Source organism: Oryzias latipes, chromosome 16 (genome assembly GCF_053564925.1).
Source record: "Oryzias latipes strain Hd-rR chromosome 16, Olatipes_Hd-rR_3.1".
Taxonomy (NCBI): domain Eukaryota; kingdom Metazoa; phylum Chordata; class Actinopteri; order Beloniformes; family Adrianichthyidae; genus Oryzias; species Oryzias latipes.
Genome location: NC_136252.1, coordinates 2,318,724 through 2,339,405, shown reverse-complemented (window position 1 = coordinate 2,339,405; position 20,682 = coordinate 2,318,724). Strand labels below are relative to the sequence as shown.

The 20,682-nt window shown below is 44.2% G+C and overlaps 4 protein-coding genes and 1 long non-coding RNA gene across 8 annotated transcripts; 3 read left to right on the top strand and 2 right to left on the bottom strand.

Annotated features, from left to right (window-relative positions):
• The first annotated feature begins 852 nt into the window (after nt 1–852).
• LOC144984469 (uncharacterized) lies at nt 853–5,187 on the top strand. Its single transcript, XM_078932878.1, has 2 exons — nt 853–1,100; nt 3,216–5,187. Exon 2 carries the CDS (start codon nt 3,273–3,275, stop codon nt 4,743–4,745), a length of 1,473 nt encoding a protein of 490 aa, XP_078789004.1. The 5' UTR covers nt 853–1,100; nt 3,216–3,272; the 3' UTR covers nt 4,746–5,187.
• Nucleotides 5,188–5,330: 143 nt separating this feature from the next.
• Nucleotides 5,331–5,747, bottom strand: LOC144984470 (uncharacterized). Its single transcript, XR_013648185.1, has 2 exons — nt 5,610–5,747; nt 5,331–5,508 (listed from the first exon to the last, which is right to left on the bottom strand). It is a non-coding gene; the product is annotated as an uncharacterized LOC144984470 (long non-coding RNA).
• Nucleotides 5,447–12,534, top strand: LOC110014808 (uncharacterized). 3 transcript variants are annotated; one of them, XM_020701855.3, is made up of 3 exons: nt 5,447–5,544; nt 7,432–7,583; nt 8,959–12,534. In XM_020701855.3, the coding sequence occupies exons 2-3, from the start codon at nt 7,467–7,469 to the stop codon at nt 12,148–12,150; spliced, it is 3,309 nt and encodes a 1,102-aa protein (XP_020557514.1). In that variant the 5' UTR covers nt 5,447–5,544; nt 7,432–7,466; the 3' UTR covers nt 12,151–12,534. The 3 variants fall into 3 exon arrangements, with proteins under 3 accessions (XP_020557514.1, XP_020557513.1, XP_078789002.1); XM_020701854.3 differs by lacking the exon at nt 5,447–5,544 and adding an exon at nt 5,808–5,995; XM_078932876.1 differs by lacking the exon at nt 5,447–5,544 and adding an exon at nt 6,374–6,919.
• Nucleotides 12,457–14,028, bottom strand: prss1 (serine protease 1). Its single transcript, XM_011473326.4, has 5 exons — nt 13,880–14,028; nt 13,643–13,799; nt 13,260–13,513; nt 13,042–13,178; nt 12,457–12,966 (listed from the first exon to the last, which is right to left on the bottom strand). The coding sequence occupies exons 1-5, from the start codon at nt 13,917–13,919 to the stop codon at nt 12,817–12,819; spliced, it is 738 nt and encodes a 245-aa protein (XP_011471628.1). The 5' UTR covers nt 13,920–14,028; the 3' UTR covers nt 12,457–12,816.
• A 1,455-nt stretch (nt 14,029–15,483) lies between these two features.
• On the top strand, nt 15,484–18,775 carry si:ch211-261d7.3 (uncharacterized). 2 transcript variants are annotated; one of them, XM_004086668.5, is made up of 5 exons: nt 15,484–15,621; nt 15,865–15,989; nt 16,108–16,463; nt 16,534–16,959; nt 17,046–18,775. In XM_004086668.5, the coding sequence occupies exons 3-5, from the start codon at nt 16,208–16,210 to the stop codon at nt 17,855–17,857; spliced, it is 1,494 nt and encodes a 497-aa protein (XP_004086716.1). In that variant the 5' UTR covers nt 15,484–15,621; nt 15,865–15,989; nt 16,108–16,207; the 3' UTR covers nt 17,858–18,775. The 2 variants fall into 2 exon arrangements, with proteins under 2 accessions (XP_004086716.1, XP_011471624.1); XM_011473322.4 differs by having other exon boundaries at nt 15,865–16,463.
• The last annotated feature ends 1,907 nt before the right edge of the window (nt 18,776–20,682 follow it).

Genomic DNA, 20,682 nt, shown 5'->3' with positions numbered 1-20,682 from the left:
TGGCAAAACTTTAAATATCCGGGTTCTGACACTTCAAATTGTTTTTCTTTTCAGTTCAATCTTTTCTAACCGTTTTTGTGAAGGATTTGTGTTTTACTTGTCTCGCCCCTGAACATGGATGAAATGATCAATGGATGATCTGGAAATGGTCAGATTCAATTCCTACACTAAGAATGAAGGGAAAATCAGCTGTTTGACATGGAAAGGACGAGCAGGGAAAATGAGCAAAAAAAAAACTGCTTCAGGAAATGTTATCATTTGTTCAAACCACTGGTTTGGTTATAACGTAAGGATCTTTGGAGAAGATTCATGTCCATGATGACTTTTTAATGTAAAAAAATTTAGGATTGATGATGTAATGGACATGTTTTATGCAAAGAGTAAAATAAAACTCACTGCTTCTTTTGGTATAATAGAAAGATTTAATTAAAAATAAAGGGCTACTCATAAAACCAGACATCAAAATTCTACGAAAAAGTGATTTGGAAAAATGTTAGAATTTGAATAAATCCTTATTTTAATTATTTCTGATAACTTTAAAGTTTACTTTGTGATAATGCTGAAGGCTAAATTTCCATCATTGTAAACTACTAACTAACCAAAATTGGTTAATCTTGTACTCCTCCAGAAAATGTACCGCTATGCTGTACTCTAGAAAAACAAACATGTTTTTAGGTTTATAAATTCCTGTAAAAAAAATCTAAGAAAAACTGCTGGATTAAATTTTATTTTTATTATTAGATATTTTAAAATTCAAGTATATGTTTTTTATTATGACATCACGGTTCCAATTTCCAGAAATGATTTTTCTTCTCATTTTGAAAGAAATGTTGCAGATTCGCGTGTATGCCTGTAGGGGGCAGTGTGGAGACAGACACCCGGATATCGCGCCGTGGAGCAGTTCTTTTCCGTAGAATAAAACTTTTTTTTTTCTCTTCCTCTTGTTATGTGGGGTAGTAAGAAGCTAAGTGCTCGCACTCCATTCTCATTTGTCACTAAACTTGCCGGTCCAGTTTGGACATTTTGGCAAACGTTAATTTCTCCCCGTGGCTTTCTAAGGAAATGTCTATCTACCGGTTCGTTCTTATTCCTGCGTGAAGGTAAGGCGGCAGAAACGGCGGTTAGCTAGTTAAGCTACTGTTAGCATAAGCATGGGGAGGCAAGCCCGCCTTAACAGCATGATATTAATTGATAAAAACACGGTGCTACAGCATTCATTGTGGGAAAAGAGACGTGTGACGCCACTTTATTTTGTTACTCATGCATATAGTTGTACAATATTAAGCAAACCAGTTGTAAAATGTGTTGCATTTCTTTACTCTTTTGTAAACAACAACGGCAAACTTTGTCCTATATTTGCCATTTTTGGACATTTTGAGGAGAAATCCCTAAGCAAAAACTGTTCTATTAAGTGTATTAGGTCAGTACATAGTCAATACTAAAAGTGAGGCAGTGTACTTGAGGTTTACCTTTTGGTGTACTATCTTAGGGGTGTAACACTTAATCGACCTGACCGATTAATACATTTAATTCTGCAGTCCAACCACATTGACCATCATTGTTCTGTACCAGGGCTCACCAACCTTTTTGAAACTGAGAGCTACTTTATGGTACTGAGCCATACGAAGGGCTACCAGTTTGATAGGCTCTCCTGAAATAATAGATTTGCCGTTAGTTATTTATGAACAATGGTTAATGATGCTCATATATGGTAAAGGATTCATTTCTCACAATAATGATCAACAATAACAACAAGGCGGGAAAAACATATCAATATTCACCCCTTTATTATTCTCAGTAATGTTACATTTTCAGATCATCCCTTACATTTCATGGGAAAACTGTGCCATTTCACTATGTTGCTGTTTATCAATGATGTAATGTTAAGGAAAACTCAACTTACATATATCTTTAAATCTTGTCACATTTTGAGCTAATGCCCAAATCTGCAGCATTTTTTATTTTATTTTTTTTTACAAAATTGTAACTGCTACGTCATGAACACACTTTTAAATTGAACAAATTTCTTCGACTTTTCCATGGCACTGCCGTGTTTCCACTGACAACATCTGGTGTCATTGTGTGTGTGAGTTTTAGCTCCAGTGTGTTTAAGACCTCACAGTACCTTTCTGCCAGTTTGTCAAATGTCTCAGATGCAGAAGCAATGTCTTTCCTGCATTGACTGCACAGAGGGAGAGAGCAGCACTTTTCTCTGTAAATCCAGAGAAACTGTTTATGATTTTATCAACGGCAGTCATCAGGTGCCCATCTGCTGATGAATGATGCAGTGGTAATGCAGACATTTTGGGAAGTCTGGGTCAGCTTTACGGTAAACGATGTTTTAACGTATACGCGAGGCTGGAGAATGTCCCTCACCGATCCTTCCTCATCAAAAAACCTTCTGAAACATTTCTGATGCTTTGGAAAACATTTATTAAAATGTACAGAACATTTTATTGCTCAACATAGTTTTATTAATTTATTCAGAGGAACTGACTGAACCGTAGGAGTGTCACTCTGTGCCGTTAAACCAGGAATCCCGTGTTTCCTCAGATACCTATACTATACTGTACTACACTATACTATACTATACTATAACGTTTAACAAAAGATGACACCAAACACGGATCATTGCAGTCCAATGTGTGGACAGACTTTGAATAAAGTCATGTGACCATCCAGTGTCTAGAATGTTCTAAGAATGTTCCCTTTGGATTCTTTGGATGTGGAAAAACAACAGTGGTGAACTTTAGGGAACTACCATGTGAATGGATTTGACATTCATTCTAGTTTACTTGTTGGTTTGGACACAGATTTCATTTCCACTTGATGATCTGGAAGAAATCCAAGAATCTGGATATTTCTCTCTGAGTCACACTGGATAAGTTTTGGACCGAATTGGATCGTTCAGAATAAACTAATATCGTCAACCAAAAATGAACATGTGAATCTAATCATTGTTCAAATGAATTGTTACACAGCTATAAATATTATAAAATGTTCCAATTTAGTGTGAAGAACTATTCAGTCTTCAGTCACTAAACATACATTGCCTATAATAGGCTTTTTATACTTATATTCAAGTATACAAAATAAACTACAAGTGTACTTTTTGGTAATGTGGATTCTGTATTTGAGACGGCCAATTAATGTTAGCTAAATAGTCATCCTTTAATAATAATTACATTTCAATGATTGTTTTGTCTCGTCAACAGAGATAATTTTATAGAGGGCTCCACACTACCAGCGCTCATTGACATCTTCCCTGCCTGATGATGAAGAGAGGGAGTCAGATCCTGCAGAACATCCTGAGCAGCAGCCCCAGCACAGACCAGATGAACGCCGGACACTTTTGCTTCAGCTGTGAGCAGATTTTTGGGAGTCGGAAGGTTCTGGAGGAGCATGTGTGTTCCTCCGCCAGTTTTATCTGCTCCTGTGGAACAGAGTTCAAGGAATACAACGCTATGAAGCAGCACAGCTCAACACACGAACCGGGTCACCAGGTGCTGGACCATGAAACCATAAAGAAGCGAAGAATTGAGAAGGTGCTAGAAGAACAGGAAAAGATTAAAAAACTACAGCAAGCCGAGATTCTGAAGACATCTAATGTGAGAAGAGTTCCACCGGTGTCGTTGCAGAGGAAGACGGTTCTGCCAACACCCGGTGCTTCAGCTCTAATGCCACAAAGGCCCGGGCAGTTTTCACAAGTGCCTAAGGTGTGTCCTCCGCTGTCACAACTGTCATCAGTCACAAAGCCCTCTGCCAAAAATGTACAAAGCGTCTTTGGGGGCGCCGGCGCACCAACTGTGGACCTATGGACACTTTATCAACCAGTTGTGTTGATAAAAAGAACTGATGTTTTGAACAGGAAAAAGCCATACACCTGTGGAAAATGTGGGCAGAGCTTCCTATCAAAGGCTTCTCTCGTCTCCCACCACAACTTGCACGTTACAGATAAAGTCTCGGGGTGTGTGGGATGTGGGTTGCTGCTCTCCAGTAAGAAGTTAGTGCCACGCTTCCATGCTTGTAAAGCCACAAACAATCAGACCAAATTCCGACTCGTCACGGCAAAACCGCTAGATTTCAAGCTGCCGAGTGGACCTGCAGTACTCTGGAATGCAGTTCATCAAAAACCTCTGATCAATCTGCAGTTGGAGAACAAAAGTCCTTTTCTAGCTGTTAAAGGTGGCCTAGCACCTAACGTCTCCTCCATCTCAGCCCTGAAAACTCAGAACATCCAGACGTACAGGAAAGTACTGCAGTCAAACAACCAGCCCACTGCATCCAAACCCACTGGCTTTTTATTGCCGGCAAAGAGCCAAAGCCTCAAGCTAACCAATAGAAACTCTGCTTCTGATATTTTCAGCACTGCTGAAGACTCGTCTGCCCTGAATGACTTCCAGTGCAGGGTCTGCAGTATTCTATTTCAAACCCCTCAGCTGCTTCAGAGGCACAAGTGTGTCAAGGCCCAGGAGTTTATGGCACGGCACATGAAAGAGGCCAAACTTCCACCCAAATCTTGCAGCGGAACACCCGCGACGACCAATTTTGCTCACATGAACGGTGAGAGAAAGCTAGGACTTCAGGCAAACCAACTCAGGGCTGTGAGTCTGGAGAAGGGTGTTCCGGGAATCGGGGAGTTGGCCGGCGATGCCGACGATGACTGTTACATTGTTGAAGCCGGATCCGCCAACCCCGCTGAGGTTATTTACCAAGTCACGTCGTCTGTCCCCATCAAGACTTAACGAAGCCCTTTCTGCGTCTCTTTTCACCTAATGGACCAAATGTTTCCTCTGATGATCAGAAACCTTCAGTGAGCAAGAACACTGTGCTTCCTGGACTGTGTTTACCCCCCCCCCCCCCCCCCCCCTTTATATAAGTTAAGTTAATAAAGTATGTGTGCAAACATGTATGTTTGTTGTTGAAGCAAAACATTCAGTCACACTTTGAGAGGTTTCAAATGATTGATTTTAAAGAAGAGGAAGATGTTCATCAGTTTTATTCTGATATGTATAAATACATCTGTTCATCGTTTACCATAGATAATGTATTATAATAGTCCTGGTTTTGTGTTTTTAGTACGATTGAAAATGTAAATCTGTGGCAATTAGGCTCCAACTTTGTTTGTTCTTACCAGCTTTACTGGATTCATGACATTTCTGAAACATTAAAGTATATTTTAAAGACTGTATGGTTTGGTAAAACATCACTATTTAGATCACATTTTATACATGACAAAAAACTTGAATAGCTAAAAATAAAATCTGGACAGATCATAATTTGACAAAGAGACTTTTTTGTAACCAACCTTATATTTACTTTCATATTGATCAAAATCTAATACTTTTATTTTCTATTTCTGATACCAAATTAACATTTTTTTATGATTCACAAAAGGGAGAATTGAAGCTGCAATAATTTAAGGAGATGGGTCGACATGATGAGGTGAACCTCCTCGGCTTCCATCCAAATGCGATTATGAGGCGTTCATGGAACTCCTGTTCGTTGCTAAAGCAGATCAAAAATGCTGATGAACATCTGGTAGTAAGTTAATAAGCTGTCATCGTTTAATGTGTGGGATTTTGGAGTCGATGGTTCTGTGTACAAACCTTATTAACTGCATTTTGTGCGACTTCTGAAGGAAACAGCTACAAATATCAGTGATTTAGACTTCAAGGTATCTGAATAAAAGTGAGGCTAGGACAGAAACATGCTATTTACATATTGCCATCGTTTTCTTCTTTCTTTCTTAATGCATTACATAGTAAGTGAAAGTATATGTATATCAGAGTCCACCGTGAGTTCTTGACGTTGAAAACATTTACGACAGCACGTGAAGCCTCCATCGTGTTAGCCCACGTTGCTCGATAGTCATTATTCGGGCTCTTTGTCCGTGGATATCGCGTGTCTCAGAACTGCAAACTGCTCCGAAAAGAAGACCAGGGCTGGAGGTTTCCAGCAGCTCGCTTCCCGGCTCCCCGTTTCCCCGTAAAAGGTGCCAAACAGCGAAAGTTTGCTTTAGTTAGCCGGTGTTAGCTCGGACAGTCGCGGTTCGTGCGCAGGCAGGCAGGCACCACTCTCCCTCCACGCAGGACAGCTGGCGTGATCCTCCAGCAGCCGCAGGAACGATCCTCGCGCTGGTTCAGTTCGGAAGAGGCGGGCCCGGTTCACTGGTTCACTTGACGGTTGTTCCGCTGGGTTTGTGGCGCCTGTGAGGCGCTGCTCTCGGTCTGGCCTAGCGAACGGGAAGCTCTCTTTGTTATTGACCGCATTAGCCTCTCCTTAAACCGAGACACCTGCGGAAAAACGCCTCCACGAGCCCCACGCGAGCTCCTTCCAGTCTGTGTGGTCACCTATGACACGTGTTTTGTGAGCGTCACCTGAAGTGAGATAGAGAACAGCTATGAGTAACAATATCAAAGCATACCTACATGATATCTGAGAGAATCGGATTACTTATGGTCCTGTAAACTGGATAATCTGGTGTTTTAATCCATATTCTGTCTGTCTGTAATCTCAGAAAATGCGCAAAGAGTCAGAAGTGTTTCTGGTGAACCAAAGACCATCCATGCTGTTCCTGGACTGCAAAGCAATGGGAGGTTTTCTGCAAACCTCAGGCTAACTTTAACCACATGAACCACAGTTTCACGTCCAGGTCTCAGCCTGCACACACATGAAACTCTCCCATGGAAACCGGGTTCTTAACGTGTTCTTTGTGTCTTCTTTATGTTGGAGGACATATATTGAAAACAGTAAGATTAAAAACGGCATTTCTGAGTTATTCTTGGCTCAAATTGAGCCCATTTGTGACGTATGAAAAACGCTGGGTGGGCCACGAGCCCCTGCTCCAAGCTCTCAGCAACGGGGAGGGGAAGAGGGGCGGGGTTGCTCTGCACCAAGCGTCCTGTCCACAACTCAGGTGAATTTCTAGTGAATTAGTGCCGTTTTTCAGAAAACAACACAGATTTGATTGAGGCTAAAACCTCCTAATCATAAGTGAAAGACCACTGGACATGCTTTTCCATAGAGGACGACCAGAGTGGGACTTGAACCAGTTACCTGATTTCTGAAGTGCATGTAAAGACGTTAGATCTGGCTATTGAGAAATAAACAATCACTCAGAATGATTGCTTCCTGACGGCGTTTGGTTGGAGCTGGAAGGAAGATTTTTCCGGTGGGGGACGTCCAGTCCTCATGCAGTCGTGGGTTTCCGCTGAAGAGATGCTTCTTTCATGAAGCTGCAGGTTTTCCTATGAGATCCATGGACACAATCAGCCTAATTTAAGGAGTTGTGGCAAACTGCATATGCATTCATTAACATTTTATTTTTAAAAACTCTTTTTTTTCCTCACTGCAATTGATCGTTCCTAAAGCAAGGCATGGTGACATGGTTGAATTTCCTTTACATGTCGCTGTTTTTGTGCATTACAGCTTCCCTGTTGCTGTTTAATCCACTGACTCTTGACATGGGGAGTAAAATGTCCTCCAGCGGAGGAAGCAGTGAGCAAAATACAAACTCTGACTTAACTTCTGCGGCACTCCTCCCTCGCAGTTCCTTGCCTGACTCCTCGGAACCCAAGCAGGTAGCCAGCACGAGAAATTACAGAGAAAAGACACGACTATTCCTAAATTATAGCAGTGCTGTTGTAACTTCTATACTGGGGCACAAAAAAGTATTCAGTCAGCCACCAGGTGTGCAAGTTCTGCCACTTAAAAGGTGAGAGAGGTCTGTCATTTGCATCATAGATAACCTCAACTATTAGAGACCAAATGAAAAGAGAAAATCCAGAAAATCACATTGTCTGATTTTTAAAGAATTTATTTGTAAATAATGGTGGAAAATAAGTATTTGGTTAATAACAAAGTCAAACTCAATACTTTGTTATTTACCCTTTGTTAACAATGACAGCAGCCAAAGATTTTCTCTGAGTCTTCACATGGTTTTCACAAACTGTTGCTGGTATTTTGGCCCATTCCTCCATGCAGATCTCCTCTAGAGCTGTGATGTTGTGGGGCTGTTGCTGGGCAACAAGGACTTTCACCTCCCTCCAAAGATTTTCTACGGGGTTTAGATCTGGAGACTGTCTAGGCCACTTCAGGACCTTAAAATGGTTCTTATGAAGCCACTCCTTCGTTACCCGGGCAACGTGTGTTTGGGGTCATTGTCATGCTGAAAGACCCAGCCATGTTTCATCTTCAATGCTGATGGAAGGAGGTTTCACTCAAAATTTGACCATTCGTGGCCCCATTCATTCTGTCCTTTACACGTATCAGTCGTCCTGGTCTCTTTGCTGAAAAACAGCCCCAAAGCATGATGTTCCCACCCCCATGCTTTACAGTTGGTCTGGTGTTCTTTGGATACAGCTCAGCATTCTTTCTCCTCCAAACACGATGAGTAGAGTTCTCACCAAAAAGTTCTATTGTGGTTTCATCTGATCCTCCAAATGCTCTCTAGCAGACTGTAGACGGGCCTGCACATGTACTGGCTTTAGCAGGGGGACGCGTCTGACCCTGCAGGGTTTCAGTCCCTGGTGGTGTAGTGTGTTCCTGATGGTAGCTTTTGTTACTTTGGTCCCAGCTCTCTGCAGGTCATTCACTAGGTCCTCCATGTGTTTCTGGGATTTTTGCTCACCGTTCTTGTGATCACTTTGACCCCACGGGGTGAGATGTTCCAGGGAGCCCCAGATGGAGGGAGATCATCAGTTGTCTTGTTTGTCTAGTTGAGGTATGCCCATCATGAAAATTACAAGCCTCTCTCATCTTTTTAAGTGGGAGAAGTTGCACAATTGGAGGATGACTGAATACTTGTTTGGCTTCATGGTTTGTGGCAAAACACACAATTCAATAGTTTGTTGATATTTAAACTCCTTAGTAGGATTAGATTGAACTTTTTACTGTGGGTTAAACCAGCCAAACCCCCTACCTCTAAATCTTAATCTTACTTTCTTCCATCAACAGATTCCTAAAAACTGCGGTGAGGAAGACCTGGATGAGGAAGATAAAATGGGAGCCAAAGATCTGAATGAAACCCCTAATGAACCAAACTCTGATGAGCACATTAACTCTGAAACTCTCGGCAGAGCTGATCATCAGCAGAACGAGAATGGGCCGGCAATGACGGACTCAAACCCCCAGGAGAATTCAGCGACGGGCGGCGATGACAGACCCGTGCAGGTCAGCAGGAAGCGTGGGAGGTCGCGCAGAAGAAAGCTGCTGGTTAAGCGCAAGAAAAGGGCTTTTGACGCAACAATTCCTTTACCAGATAGTTTGATCAACCACAGTGCTGACGCTATGCAGAATTCTGTTGAGGACCACAGTAGTTCACCTCAGACAGACCCTCCAGACTCTGGCCGAAATGATAAGACAGACTTCTCGTTAGGGAAAAAACAAAAAAGAGGAAGACCTAAGAAATCAGAAGCAGCTTTTGATAACTCAATTTCTGCACCTCCTCCTCCTCTTGCTCCTGTTATTGTCAGTGGCCCTTCACGCAGCCTGAGGAGTAGAGGACAACCTCCTTCATTCACTCCAGAACCCTCTGACAAAACACCCCAAGTAGCTTCAACAGAAAACACAAATGCAAACCTTTTTCCTGGTGTTACAAGAAGACGGCGCAAGCCAGTGAGTAACCTGGAAGTCGTAGAAAACATGTCCAAGCAGGATAATTCCCAGAATGCCTTGTCAGCACTGAAAGACGGCAAAAACTGCGGCGAGGGGGCGGATGAACCAACGGAGCCGAAAACCGATGGAAATACTTGTGGGCGAGAGCAGAACACCCAACTAACAGAGAAGTTGTTACCACTGGAGCCTGAAGCAAAGCCTTCAGAGAGTTTGAAATGTTTAATCGAGATTAAATACCCTAAAGTAAAAGAATCAATCAGTGTAGATGATACTGAGAATTTAGAAACTCCAGACGCTTCTGGTTGTCCTGTAGATCCGCAGAAGGATGAGGCTCCGAGCACAGATGTTACCATTGAACAAACGCCGAAAACGGAGCAAGTTCATTCCACTCTTGAGGCCACTAATCCGGAACAAGTTCTAGCTAAAGCTAAACCTAAAGTCTCAGACAAGCAGCAATGTTTTTACAGGCGCAAGAAAGGTGCTAAGAGAAGGAGAAGGCGACCTGTTCCTGTGCTGGAGAACCTAGAAGAGAAACAGGAAACGAGTGAGAATGCTCCACAAACAACAGACTGCCCTGAGGTGAAACAAGAGGACTTTACCGATGCGAACGGAGATGTCACCTACTCGAAAGATGGCAAGAAGCTGCATAAATGTAATTACTGCGGTCGCCTTATTCAATTTCTGTCCCAATTCCTAATCCACCAGCGCATTCACACGGGAGAGAAGCCCTTCAAATGCAACGAGTGCGGAAAAACCTTCAGCAAGAACTCCAACCTCAATCTTCATCTGAAGAACCACAAAAAGAACACCATCTATCAAAAATGTGAGTTCTGCAAAATCCGAATCGCTTCCTCCGAGTACGACTCACATATGAGGATACACGACTTGGAGCAGGAGACGGTCAAGCCGGAGATGAACAGCAGAAGCAGAGAGAAAACCCAGGAGCTCAGCGGGGGCGCCTCCCCGGAAAAGGAGAAGAAGGTCTGCCGGTACTGCGGAAAAACCTTCCCGTTCCAGTCAGCTCTGGTGCGACATGTCCGCGTGCACACGGGAGAGAAGCCCTACAAGTGTGACATATGCGGCAAAGCCTTTGGCCAGTCCTACTTCCTGCGTGTTCACGAGCTCACGCACCTGTCGGTGAAACGTTACAACTGCACGCGCTGCAAGAAGTCCTTCGCTCATTACAGCAACGCCAAAAACCACACGTGTCGCCCCGCAGGAGCTGGCGGCGGCTCTCAGGAGAGCAAATCCCTAAAGCCTTCGCTGTCTTACACGTGCCACATCTGCAAGAACGTCTTTGACCACCTGCAGGAGTTTAACTTTCACATGAGACAGCACACTGGCGCCAAGCTGTTTCGCTGCTTGTATTGTGACAAGCTGTTTGGTGCATTGTCTGAATTTAACGCCCATCGGCGGCGCTGCGCCGCTATGAGGAACTTGGTGGGCAGTCCGATGAAGGAGGAGGAGACGCTGTCGATGATTCACTACACGGTGCCTGCACTTAGACTACACCCATCAGGCTTTAGTCCGGCTCCTGCACCAGCTTTGAGTTACAAAGTGGAACCAAAACGGGTCAGGCGGAAGAAACGCCCCCTCCGTGTTCATGCGCCGTTCCAGGCGACGGTCACGCCGCCTCAGCAGCTCTCTCAGCTGGTGTTAAAGCTTAACAAACTAGACAACAGATCAGACCCCAGGAAGTATCTGTGTCCAAACTGCGGCCGGCAGTTCCGGCACATGGGCCGGCTCCGAGCACACATGCTGACGCACGGCCCCGGTCAGACCTACACCTGTGCCTGCTGTGGCAAGACTCTTGAGAGCTGGAAAAACTTTTGGGTTCATCAGAGAATCCATCGCCAGCGGCGCGGCCGCTTCACCTGTCTGCAGTGTGGCCGAGGGTTTCGCTTTGTCGGGGCTTACAAAAAGCACATGAACGAGCACCCAGAGTTTCGCTGGATAAAAGAGCGACCCAGAAAGCCCTTCCTGCCTTATCAGTGCGAGCAGTGCCGATGCAGCTTCAAGACTCTAGACCTGCTGTTCAGCCACCAGCTCTGCCACTCCTCTGACCAGGAGGCGCACAAAGGCTCCCACTTCGACTTCTTGATCGATGACAACAGCCTGCCGTCCAATGGTAAACTTCCCAACTCCTCCAACAGAACTGGCCTTTCCTCGCCCCATTTAGAGGACATAAACAGCCCTCCTCTGAGCCGCTGCCACAAACATCCAGACCCTGAAAGATCGCCCCTGGTTCCTGTCGTTTCCTTTGCCCAGAGTCCCAGTCTGGATTTGGAGAATTCGTCTCAGGATCCTAGCAGGACACCCAAGAATAAAGAAACCAGTCCTGGCCCAATCAGTAAAAAATCCCCCAAGAAACCGTTTGGGTCTTTAAGAACTGTGAAAAGACTTTTGGCTGAGAATAGCAGCAAACCGAAGGCGTCATCGTCAGACGTACGATGTGCCATGTGCACAGCTGTTTTTCAGGAGGTTTCAGACCTTTATCATCATTATTTACAGCATGCCAGAGGTCAGGTGTAGAAACAGTTCATGTAGGAGTAGATTACAGATTGCGTTAGGACAGATGCTTTACTGAAAGTCTCTTTACTTTGTTGCTTAAACACACAAAACAATCATGTTCTCAGACTCAGACAAATATTGGCTCCAAGATTTACCTTGGTGCATTTGTTGAGGATGGGACCAATTCTACCTTGTTCAGGTCAAAGTCACAGATGTTTCCTAGTTTTGGAGTGAACATAGTCTGCACTTTTTTATCATTGAAAAGAATGTTCGGTTTCATTCCAGCTTTGGCTTTCAGGTTTTGTAGAAGCATAAAACAGAGAGCTGTTTCTTGGTGATGCCTTGCTTTGTTTTATGTAAGTTTATGCAACACTGTTTTCAAAATTAAAATGGACTTTTGTATCATCGTGTTCTCTGAGTCTGTTAGTAATAACAGATCTGTGATTTTTAACCTGCAATGTTTATTGAGCGGGGAGTTACAGTAGTACTTCAAATATGATTTAAAAAAATACAGAATTGGTCTTAGGTCATGATCCCTTTGAATGAGGACAATAAAAAACAAAATGGGGCAAACTTAATTACTAAAGAATCTAGAAATGGTCTTTTCTCCTTTGCCTCATGAAGGTCAAGAGGTCAAAACATTTTATTCATTCTTTTAATTTTTAGTCGGTTTCTTTCAGAGTGACTTTAGTTGGAGGACATGGTGTTGCGGATCCAGGTGTTGTAATTGCAGACCTTGGTGTAGACTCCCGGTCTGTTCTTCTGGGCACAGCCATAACCCCAGGACACGATGCCCTGCAACTGGTTGTTGCACACCACGGGGCCACCGGAGTCACCCTGAAACGCACAAGAGTCGTGAGTTCGAGAGCCCTGCCACAGCCCGCTGGAACACGGGGCCGCTTTGGCTCATACCTGGCAGGAGTCCTTTCCTCCCTCGAGGAAACCGGCACAGAACATGTTGGAGGTGATCTCGCCGGGGTAGGAGTTCCTGCAGTTGGTGTCACTCAGGATGGGGGCATCAAGGCACATCAGGCGGTCGGGGTAGTTGCCTAAAAAAGCAGAAAGTACAAAGACTTTGAGCTTTGGTGTCATTGAAGAGTTTACAGAAAATGTGTCAGCGTTTGACTGACTTCCACTGGCGCTGGTGTTTCCCCATCCGGAGATCAGGCAGGAGGTGCCGGCAGCAGCACAGCTGGAGGGCAGAGACACGGTGCTCACATAGCTGTTCAGGCTGGCGGGCGTGCTCAGCTTGATCAGCATGATGTCATTGTCCAGGTTCCAGCTGCTGTAGCTGGGGTGGCGGATGATCTTGACGGAGTCGATGAACTGCTCGGTTCCCTCATTCACAGCAATGTTGTGCTCACCAAGACGCACCTGGATACGACTGTGGGAGACGCACAGCAGCCATGAGCGCACAACCTCACTCTTTGCAGAGAAGATACTAGAGAATCTATTGCAAATCAACCACACTTATTTAGAAGCCAAATATTTCTGATTGGGTGTTTGCTCTTACGACTGGTAGCAGTGAGCAGCAGACACCACCCAGGTACTGGAGATCAGGGAGCCTCCACAGAAGTGGTATCCCACATTCAGAGACACCTGGTAGGGCACAGAGTTCTTCCTGCACTCGTAACCCCCAACGATCTTGTCATCCTCAAGAGGAGCAGCATCTGCAAATCAAAGCCCGAGAATTTAAATGTCATCGAAAAAACAGGCAAACCAGTCAACCAAACTGTATTTGGAGGCCTACATGCTGCAGCACAAAGGGCTAGGAGAATGAAGAACTTCATGGCTGCGTCCTAAACTGTGGTGCCTCCTCAGCTCTGCTGCTGCTCTTTATAAAGACCTAAATTACGTTATCTTGCAGCTTTTTATCTAAAGTCTCCTCCCAAAGGTTTTTCCATGTCCCTGTTTTTGTGTTAAATATTACCTCTGCGTGGGAAACAGAAAGCTGGTCAGAGACAAACACCTGTGGAGTTCCATGAAGAGTCACATATGTGAATAGGAATTGGACTTTCTTGGTACTGAGGATTCCACTGGAGATGAACATAAAGAACACGAGCTTCTGATTTCTGTCTGGTGCAGTGATAGACAGGTAAACTGTCATGGGTCACCCATCCATCCATCCGTCCATCCATCCATCCATCCAAGCGATCACAAAACATTCAGTTGTCACAGGGTACGCGTCAGGGCTGTCTTGGCACTTAAAACCTTACCATCAATTAGTGGAATCCAAAGGGGCAGTAAGGCACATAGATTATCTTTGTATGCAGATGATTTATTGTTATATCTGTCAGACCCCATTCTAAACTACCCTCACATAATTCATGCTTTAGGAAATATGGGGCATTGTCTGGGTACAAATTAAACTTAAGTAAAAGTGAACTTTATCCTCCTGTTAATGATCTGGCTCTCCAAATACAAAATAGTGCCTTACCATTCCAAATTTTCACAAATGACTTTAAGTACTTGGATATCAAGATTACAAGAGATATGCAACATCTCTATCAAAAAACTTCTGTAATTTATTTGAGAAGACTACATTAGACCTAAAGAAGTGGATAAATCTTCACCTATCCCTAGCAGGAAAGGTTAATTGTATTAAAATGACTGTACTCCCCAAATGTCTTTACCTTTTTCAGTGGATACCACTCTATATCCCTAAACAGTTTTTTAAATCTCTTGATAAGGCTTTTGTCTCATTTATATGGTATAGAAGGAAACCTAGGATATGGCTTGAATTGCTAAAGAGGTCTAAAAATCAAGGTGGATTAGTCTTTCCCAACTTTCAGTACTATTACTGGACTTCAAATGGAAATATCTTACACTGGCTCCACAGTCCTGATGTGGACTGGTGCCTTCTTGAAGCTGCATCATGCATCTCAACTTCTCTCTGCACTCTGGTCACCTCTGACTTGTCTCTCTCTGCCCTTTAACACACGAATAACCCAGTCGTCATAAATACTCTTATGGTTGCAGTTTAGACTGAACTTTGACTGCAGAGATCTCCTATTAATTGTTTCAAAGACATGTACATAAACTCTGTCTTTGCTAGCTTTGATGATCTTTCACATAAGTTTAATGTCCTCCAGTCTGGCCTGTTCCGCTAGGTCTTGCCTATTTGCCACTTGCTTCAGCATCATAACTCAGACTTTCCATATTTACCGTCACGCTAAGGGATAGATGCACTTTTAGAAACCCCAAGTAATTTAAAACATACAATTCCTTTAAGAGATAATGTGTTCTTTTAGCTTTCATATTTTGCATGTTTTATTGCTTTGTAATGATTTATAGGTGGATGTTGTTTTTGGTTTACATTTACCAAAACACTGACACGTCATTTCTGGAGCTACGCGCTGATTGGTCCCCTAACAGCCTGTGCGCTGACGTCAACACTAAGCGCCTGCCTTGGTTTCTGTTTCGGCTGCAGAGCTAACAGCTGCTTCAGCTATGTTTTGGTTAGATTTGGCCTCACGTGTGGAATTTTCACAGGTAAGACATCCACCACGCTCCTCTTCCCGGTGGCGCGTGCTCGTTCGTCGGCGCTAGCTAGCAGGAAGCTGCTGCTCCAGCTGAAGCAGCCTGTTAGCTAACAACTAGCCCCGTTAAGATCAGAACTGACTAATGTATGCAGAATGCGCAACCATTGCGGATGTGGTGCAGAAGGACACTGCGCAGCGATGCGACCGCCGTCAGCTTCCCGCGGAGTAACGGAGCTTTGTGTTTGCGTTCCAGCTCAGGGCCCGACTGTCAGCTGGATGATGATCATGCAAAGCAGCAGCAGTCTGGAGCAAACATGTCGGTCTGCTGCAGTCTGTGCAGCTCACCACACAGCCGTGCACGTCATCTGAAGTGCTAAGGTGGAGTCAGACTCTCTATTGATCAAATAACTGGAACAGCGTTGATTTGAACTCTTGACCAACTATGGCTGAATAGTTTTGGTTGATCAGATCGTCACTAAACTGCCTCTTCATGTAGAGTCCACAGTGAGATCCACTAAATTGTGTTGATGGGGCAGAAGCTGCCCGTCTCAGAATTGGCCTGCAAGTCAGTTCTGCTGTAGAATCAGATCTGATCCATGACTGAGTACTACGAGGAGGGGGGGCTGCTGTATGAGCAATCACCTCCCATGCACATCAAAGTGGAGTCTCCAGAGGGACCCTTTGGAGGGGGAGCCTCCGAGAACGGCTTCCCCAGGGAGGATGAGGACTCGGACGGCAGCTGTGACCAGAGCAGCTCCTTACCTGGAGGACTGCCGTTCAACGTGGTGGTGGTGCATCCCAACATCATGGCGCCCGGCATGTCCTCAGACGACCTGCTGTCCATTGAGCAGAGTGAGTGTGAAAGGAGGAGCAGCTTTTGTTCAGCCTTCCCCTGCTGGAAAACCTCTCTCTCTCTCCCCAGACAGAGCCATGTCTGCTGCTCTGGCTGCAGGCGGAGCGGGAAAGAGAAAGAGCCGTTTCAGCGGAGCGGAGCTGGAAGTGCTGGTGTCGGAGGTCACCCGCTGCGAGGGAGAACTCTTTGGCCCCGCAGGGAGACTCCGGCGGCGAGAAAGAGAGCGCATCTGGGCTGGAATTCTGGAGAGGGTCAACGCTGTGTCCAGAGTCCCACGCACTCTCAGAGAGGTAAAAAAGCGCTGGGATGATTTAAAGAGGCGCAACGGAGGCAGGCTGGCGGACGCCCGCCACCGCACCTGTTACCTGCCGTCCAGCAGGGGGGCGTCCATCCTCGGGCGTCCTTCCCAGCCAAGCCCCAGGCTTCAGCACGCCAGACAGAAGCAGAGCTCCAGGCCAAAGCCAAGTTTTCCCTGCTTTCCTGACTCTGACACAGGTGATAAAAGGTTGTCTGGTGTGTTTTCCTCCTTTTTGCACGCAGACCCAGCTGAAGTCTTGTGTGGTTCTGTCCACGTTCTGCAGGTTTGGGAGTGGACGGGTCCGAGAGGGATGGTTTGGAGAAGGACGAGGACAATCCTGAACGGGACAGAGACATGGGAGAACCTGAGTGTGAACCAGTGGAGAACAGTATGGAGGACAAACTGGGATTGGGATTGGGTCTGGGAATAGGACCGCCCCCTCCATCAGAAAGATGGCTGCCTCCGTCTCCTCTCTACAGTGCGCCCTTCCTCAACGGCAGCCCCCAGCCCAGCAGTCCTCAGCCGTCCCTGGGAACACAGCAGGGTCCTCTGGAAGCCCCCCCACGCAGCTCCTGGCTTGAAGATGAACTTCGGGGGTTGGGCGAAGCTGCCATCCAGCTTGGAAGTAGGATAGAAAAGAGCCTGCAGGACTTTGGCGAGGGTTTCAGACAGGACATGAGGACCCTTGTTGCTTCACAAGAAGCATTAGCGGTCAGTCTCCAACAAAACAATATCCTGTTGCAAAGGCTTCTGGGAGTCCTGGAGGCCCAGCAGCAGCAGCAGCCGCAGCAGCATCGTGTACAACAAACCCACCCGCCACAAACGCCTCAGCACCACTTACAGTCCACCCAGCAGCAGCTTCAGCACGCGGACTCCCAGCAGCACCTGGACACGCCTCCACAACACCAAACGCATCTGCAGCTGCACGTTCCCAAGCACACCAACGACAGCCCCGCTGGAGAAGACGCGCCTGCACCTTCGTCTCCAGAGACACACGACACCTTTCCCTCTGAGCGAACCGTAGACTTATCTGGAGATGCGCCGAGACCGCGGCGAGGAAAAGCCATGGAGCACAGGCGCAGGAAACGGCGCTGAGGAGAACCTTCTGACAGACTCAAATGACAGAACTGATGTTTGAAGGGCAAAATGAAGCGACCCTTTCTTGATTTTTTACTGATGGTACTACTTATATACAGTTTTAATCCTCAAATCTGGGAAAAATCCAAATGTGGAATCCATTTAGCTATTAACTTTAGTGCAGACGGAACGGAAGCAGGTCAATGAAGAAGACTTAAGTAACGGGTGGCCCTATGGGTAATTAGAAACACTGCTGTGACACAGGACTAATGGCACCTTCAGCGTTCAGTATCTGGAAACATAGTAGAGGTGGATGTCTGCCTATAATAACTGCAGCAGAAATGTCAAACCCGGTTCTGCTCTAACTCGTCCAGTAATGTCTTACTACTTCTGATAATCTAACTATTGTCATAAAGTACTTGTAATCTGCAGTGGTTGCCATACATTAGAGGGAAGCAGCTATTGTAAATACCTGCTGACGTATTCTTGTGCTTTTTTTAAACTTTACTTTGAATGGGAGCGCTTTATGGCCCCCCCCTGAGGGAAATACAGGGTGCCGAGTTGTTGATCTAAGCATCTGGCCATGCGGTCGCCGTGGCTTTTACTAGTTTCATGATCCAACATTTGATTGGACCCTAAAGTGTTTGAGTAAGTGCATTTTCAGGACAAATGTCTCATATTTTTAAAGGGTTTTTAAAGGTGTTGGGGGAGAGAACCACCCTTGCCTGTATATACTTTAATATATATATATATTTATGCTTCATTTTAAAAGCATTCATAAATATGGAAGCTATTGATAATCTTGCATGGATGTAAATAGTTTCACCCAGCAGTGTACGGCCATCGTCTGTGTAGTTTTACACAAGTCATGTTATCTGGATAGCAAGTGTTACTGATGAAATGTAAGAATAAAACACAGCCATGGACTGCAAATGACACCAACACTTGTGGATTTTTTTAGATACAAAGCTGCAGGTTTGTGATCCTCTTGTGCTTTTTCAGGAGTCCCAGCACCAAGAGCCTGAAACAGTCTTTGGATTTAACTCGTCTGGTCAGTTGTTGTATTTGGAGATCTATATGCTTACATTTTGTTTGTATTATGAAGTTGTCTTCTTTGAAAATGAAGCTCCAATGCCGCTAAATTCAACTATAAAGATCATTTCAACTTTTCACAACCAAATACTTGTCCTCGACTATAAAACTTTACTAAATGTGTCATTTTATTATACTATGTTCTGCAAATACTTTAAAGAGATATTTTCAGCAAAGTGCCTTTTATTAAATCAATTTAAAGCATTAAATAGTTGTAATAACTTGTGGTAGTGCTAAAAACTTTCTTTTGGGGACTTTGTCATTAATTTAACATACATTTCAGACATTTAACATCTTCAAATTATGAATGTTTTTGCAAACAGGCAGAATCCCATTAATAGGTAAATTCACATCATAAAATCCCAAATTCTTCATATAAAAATACCAAATAAACAAAACAGAGAGGTGAATTGTTTCAAAAACATTTGATAAATGTTAAAAGACCCATTTAAAAGGGCAGCAGTGAGAAAGTCAAAGTGAGGACGGGAAATGCCAATTCAGTCATGAAAAATTACAGTTCAGTCTTAAATTTTTAAAAATAAAATTTTAGAATAAAATCAATTGCATTTTAAATTGTGGGTTTTGGTACCATAAGTTGAAAGGAAAACGCATTTTACAATGTTGAGTTATCTGTATTCAACTATTTTAGCCTGTTTAGCATTAAGCAAATTACAACATGGGGTCACTTTGAAAGAAAAGTAATCAAAATTAACCAAATATGCCATTAATGTTGTGAAAACATGAGAATATGATTGTAAAGTTATCAGAAAAATGCTAAATTTTATGAGAATAAAGTGGTAAAAGTATTATTCCAAACATTGTAATTTTACAAGAAAAAAGTCAGAATTTGTTGAAAAGACGTACTTTCACAAAGACCATGCAGCAGGTTCAGCCCTGAGCCGTGGGATTTTCATCCAGTTTCTCTGAATTGTTTGTAACATCAATGAAACAGGCAGTGGTGGAGCTAGAACATTATAAATAGGGGGTGGGAGGTGTAATAGACTGGCAGGGTGGCAAAGTGTAACAGGCCATTACAAATGAGAGGATAAAAACATGGATTTCAAGCAGTTTTATTATTCTTATTAATATGAAAACAGCAGTTCTTTTAGCCGCGGTGCTATTACTAATGTAAAACTGTAGCAAAGAAGAAGCTTGTACTGATGATTTCGTAATCGTGTGTCAATAATCGTACTACAATTGGCTGTCTAATCCATAACTACTAAAAATGAGTTAGGGGACTATGTAGTGCCCTGGCTTGAAAAGCAATTTGGATACCATGCTCACTACTTTGTTTTAGCTGCAAACATGACGTCATGGATTTGACATCGTAAAAACTTAATAAATACGAACATTTTACAAAGACTGTTAATGGATCCACTGTGTTCTGATGATGAAAACTTGAATGGCTTGTAAAAAATAAATTAAAATACCTTTTTTTTCCCCACAAAATGTGTTCAAGGTGATCCATAATCAGAAGTTTAGTGAGCATCCATGCACACCAGTTTTTGCAGAGAGTTCTGGGAAATTTCTAGGGCACTGGATTTTAGAATTGTAGGCTATGTCCGAATTCCTTCCCTACTCACTACATAGTGGGCTATAGTGCCTTCACCATTTTGTAGAGCTGTCCGAATCTACAATTCCAACATTGAGTGCCCTAGAAATTTCCCAGAAGTCTATGAGAAAAATGGCAAGCGCACTACATAGTGCACTATGTATTGTGTAGTGAAGGAGTTTGGACCCAACCATTGACT

Excerpts from the sequence above, each read along its gene's own strand:
- si:ch211-261d7.3 (XM_004086668.5), top strand. The coding sequence starts at position 16,208 with ATGACTGAGTACTACGAGGAGGGGGGGCTGCTGTATGAGCAATCACCT. Across the intron at positions 16,464-16,533 it reads CCTGCTGTCCATTGAGCAGA|ACAGAGCCATGTCTGCTGCT; the intron begins GTGAGTGTGAAA and ends CTCTCTCCCCAG. Across the intron at positions 16,960-17,045 it reads CTTTCCTGACTCTGACACAG|GTTTGGGAGTGGACGGGTCC; the intron begins GTGATAAAAGGT and ends CACGTTCTGCAG.
- LOC144984469 (XM_078932878.1), top strand. The coding sequence starts at position 3,273 with ATGATGAAGAGAGGGAGTCAGATCCTGCAGAACATCCTGAGCAGCAGC.
- LOC110014808 (XM_078932876.1), top strand. The coding sequence starts at position 6,814 with ATGAAAAACGCTGGGTGGGCCACGAGCCCCTGCTCCAAGCTCTCAGCA. Across the intron at positions 6,920-7,431 it reads GCGTCCTGTCCACAACTCAG|CTTCCCTGTTGCTGTTTAAT; the intron begins GTGAATTTCTAG and ends TGTGCATTACAG. Across the intron at positions 7,584-8,958 it reads ACTCCTCGGAACCCAAGCAG|ATTCCTAAAAACTGCGGTGA; the intron begins GTAGCCAGCACG and ends TTCCATCAACAG.
- prss1 (XM_011473326.4), bottom strand. The coding sequence starts at position 13,919 with ATGAAGTTCTTCATTCTCCTAGCCCTTTGTGCTGCAGCAT. Across the intron at positions 13,800-13,879 it reads AGCCCTTTGTGCTGCAGCAT|ATGCTGCTCCTCTTGAGGAT; the intron begins GTAGGCCTCCAA and ends TTTGATTTGCAG. Across the intron at positions 12,967-13,041 it reads GAGGAAAGGACTCCTGCCAG|GGTGACTCCGGTGGCCCCGT; the intron begins GTATGAGCCAAA and ends TGTGCGTTTCAG.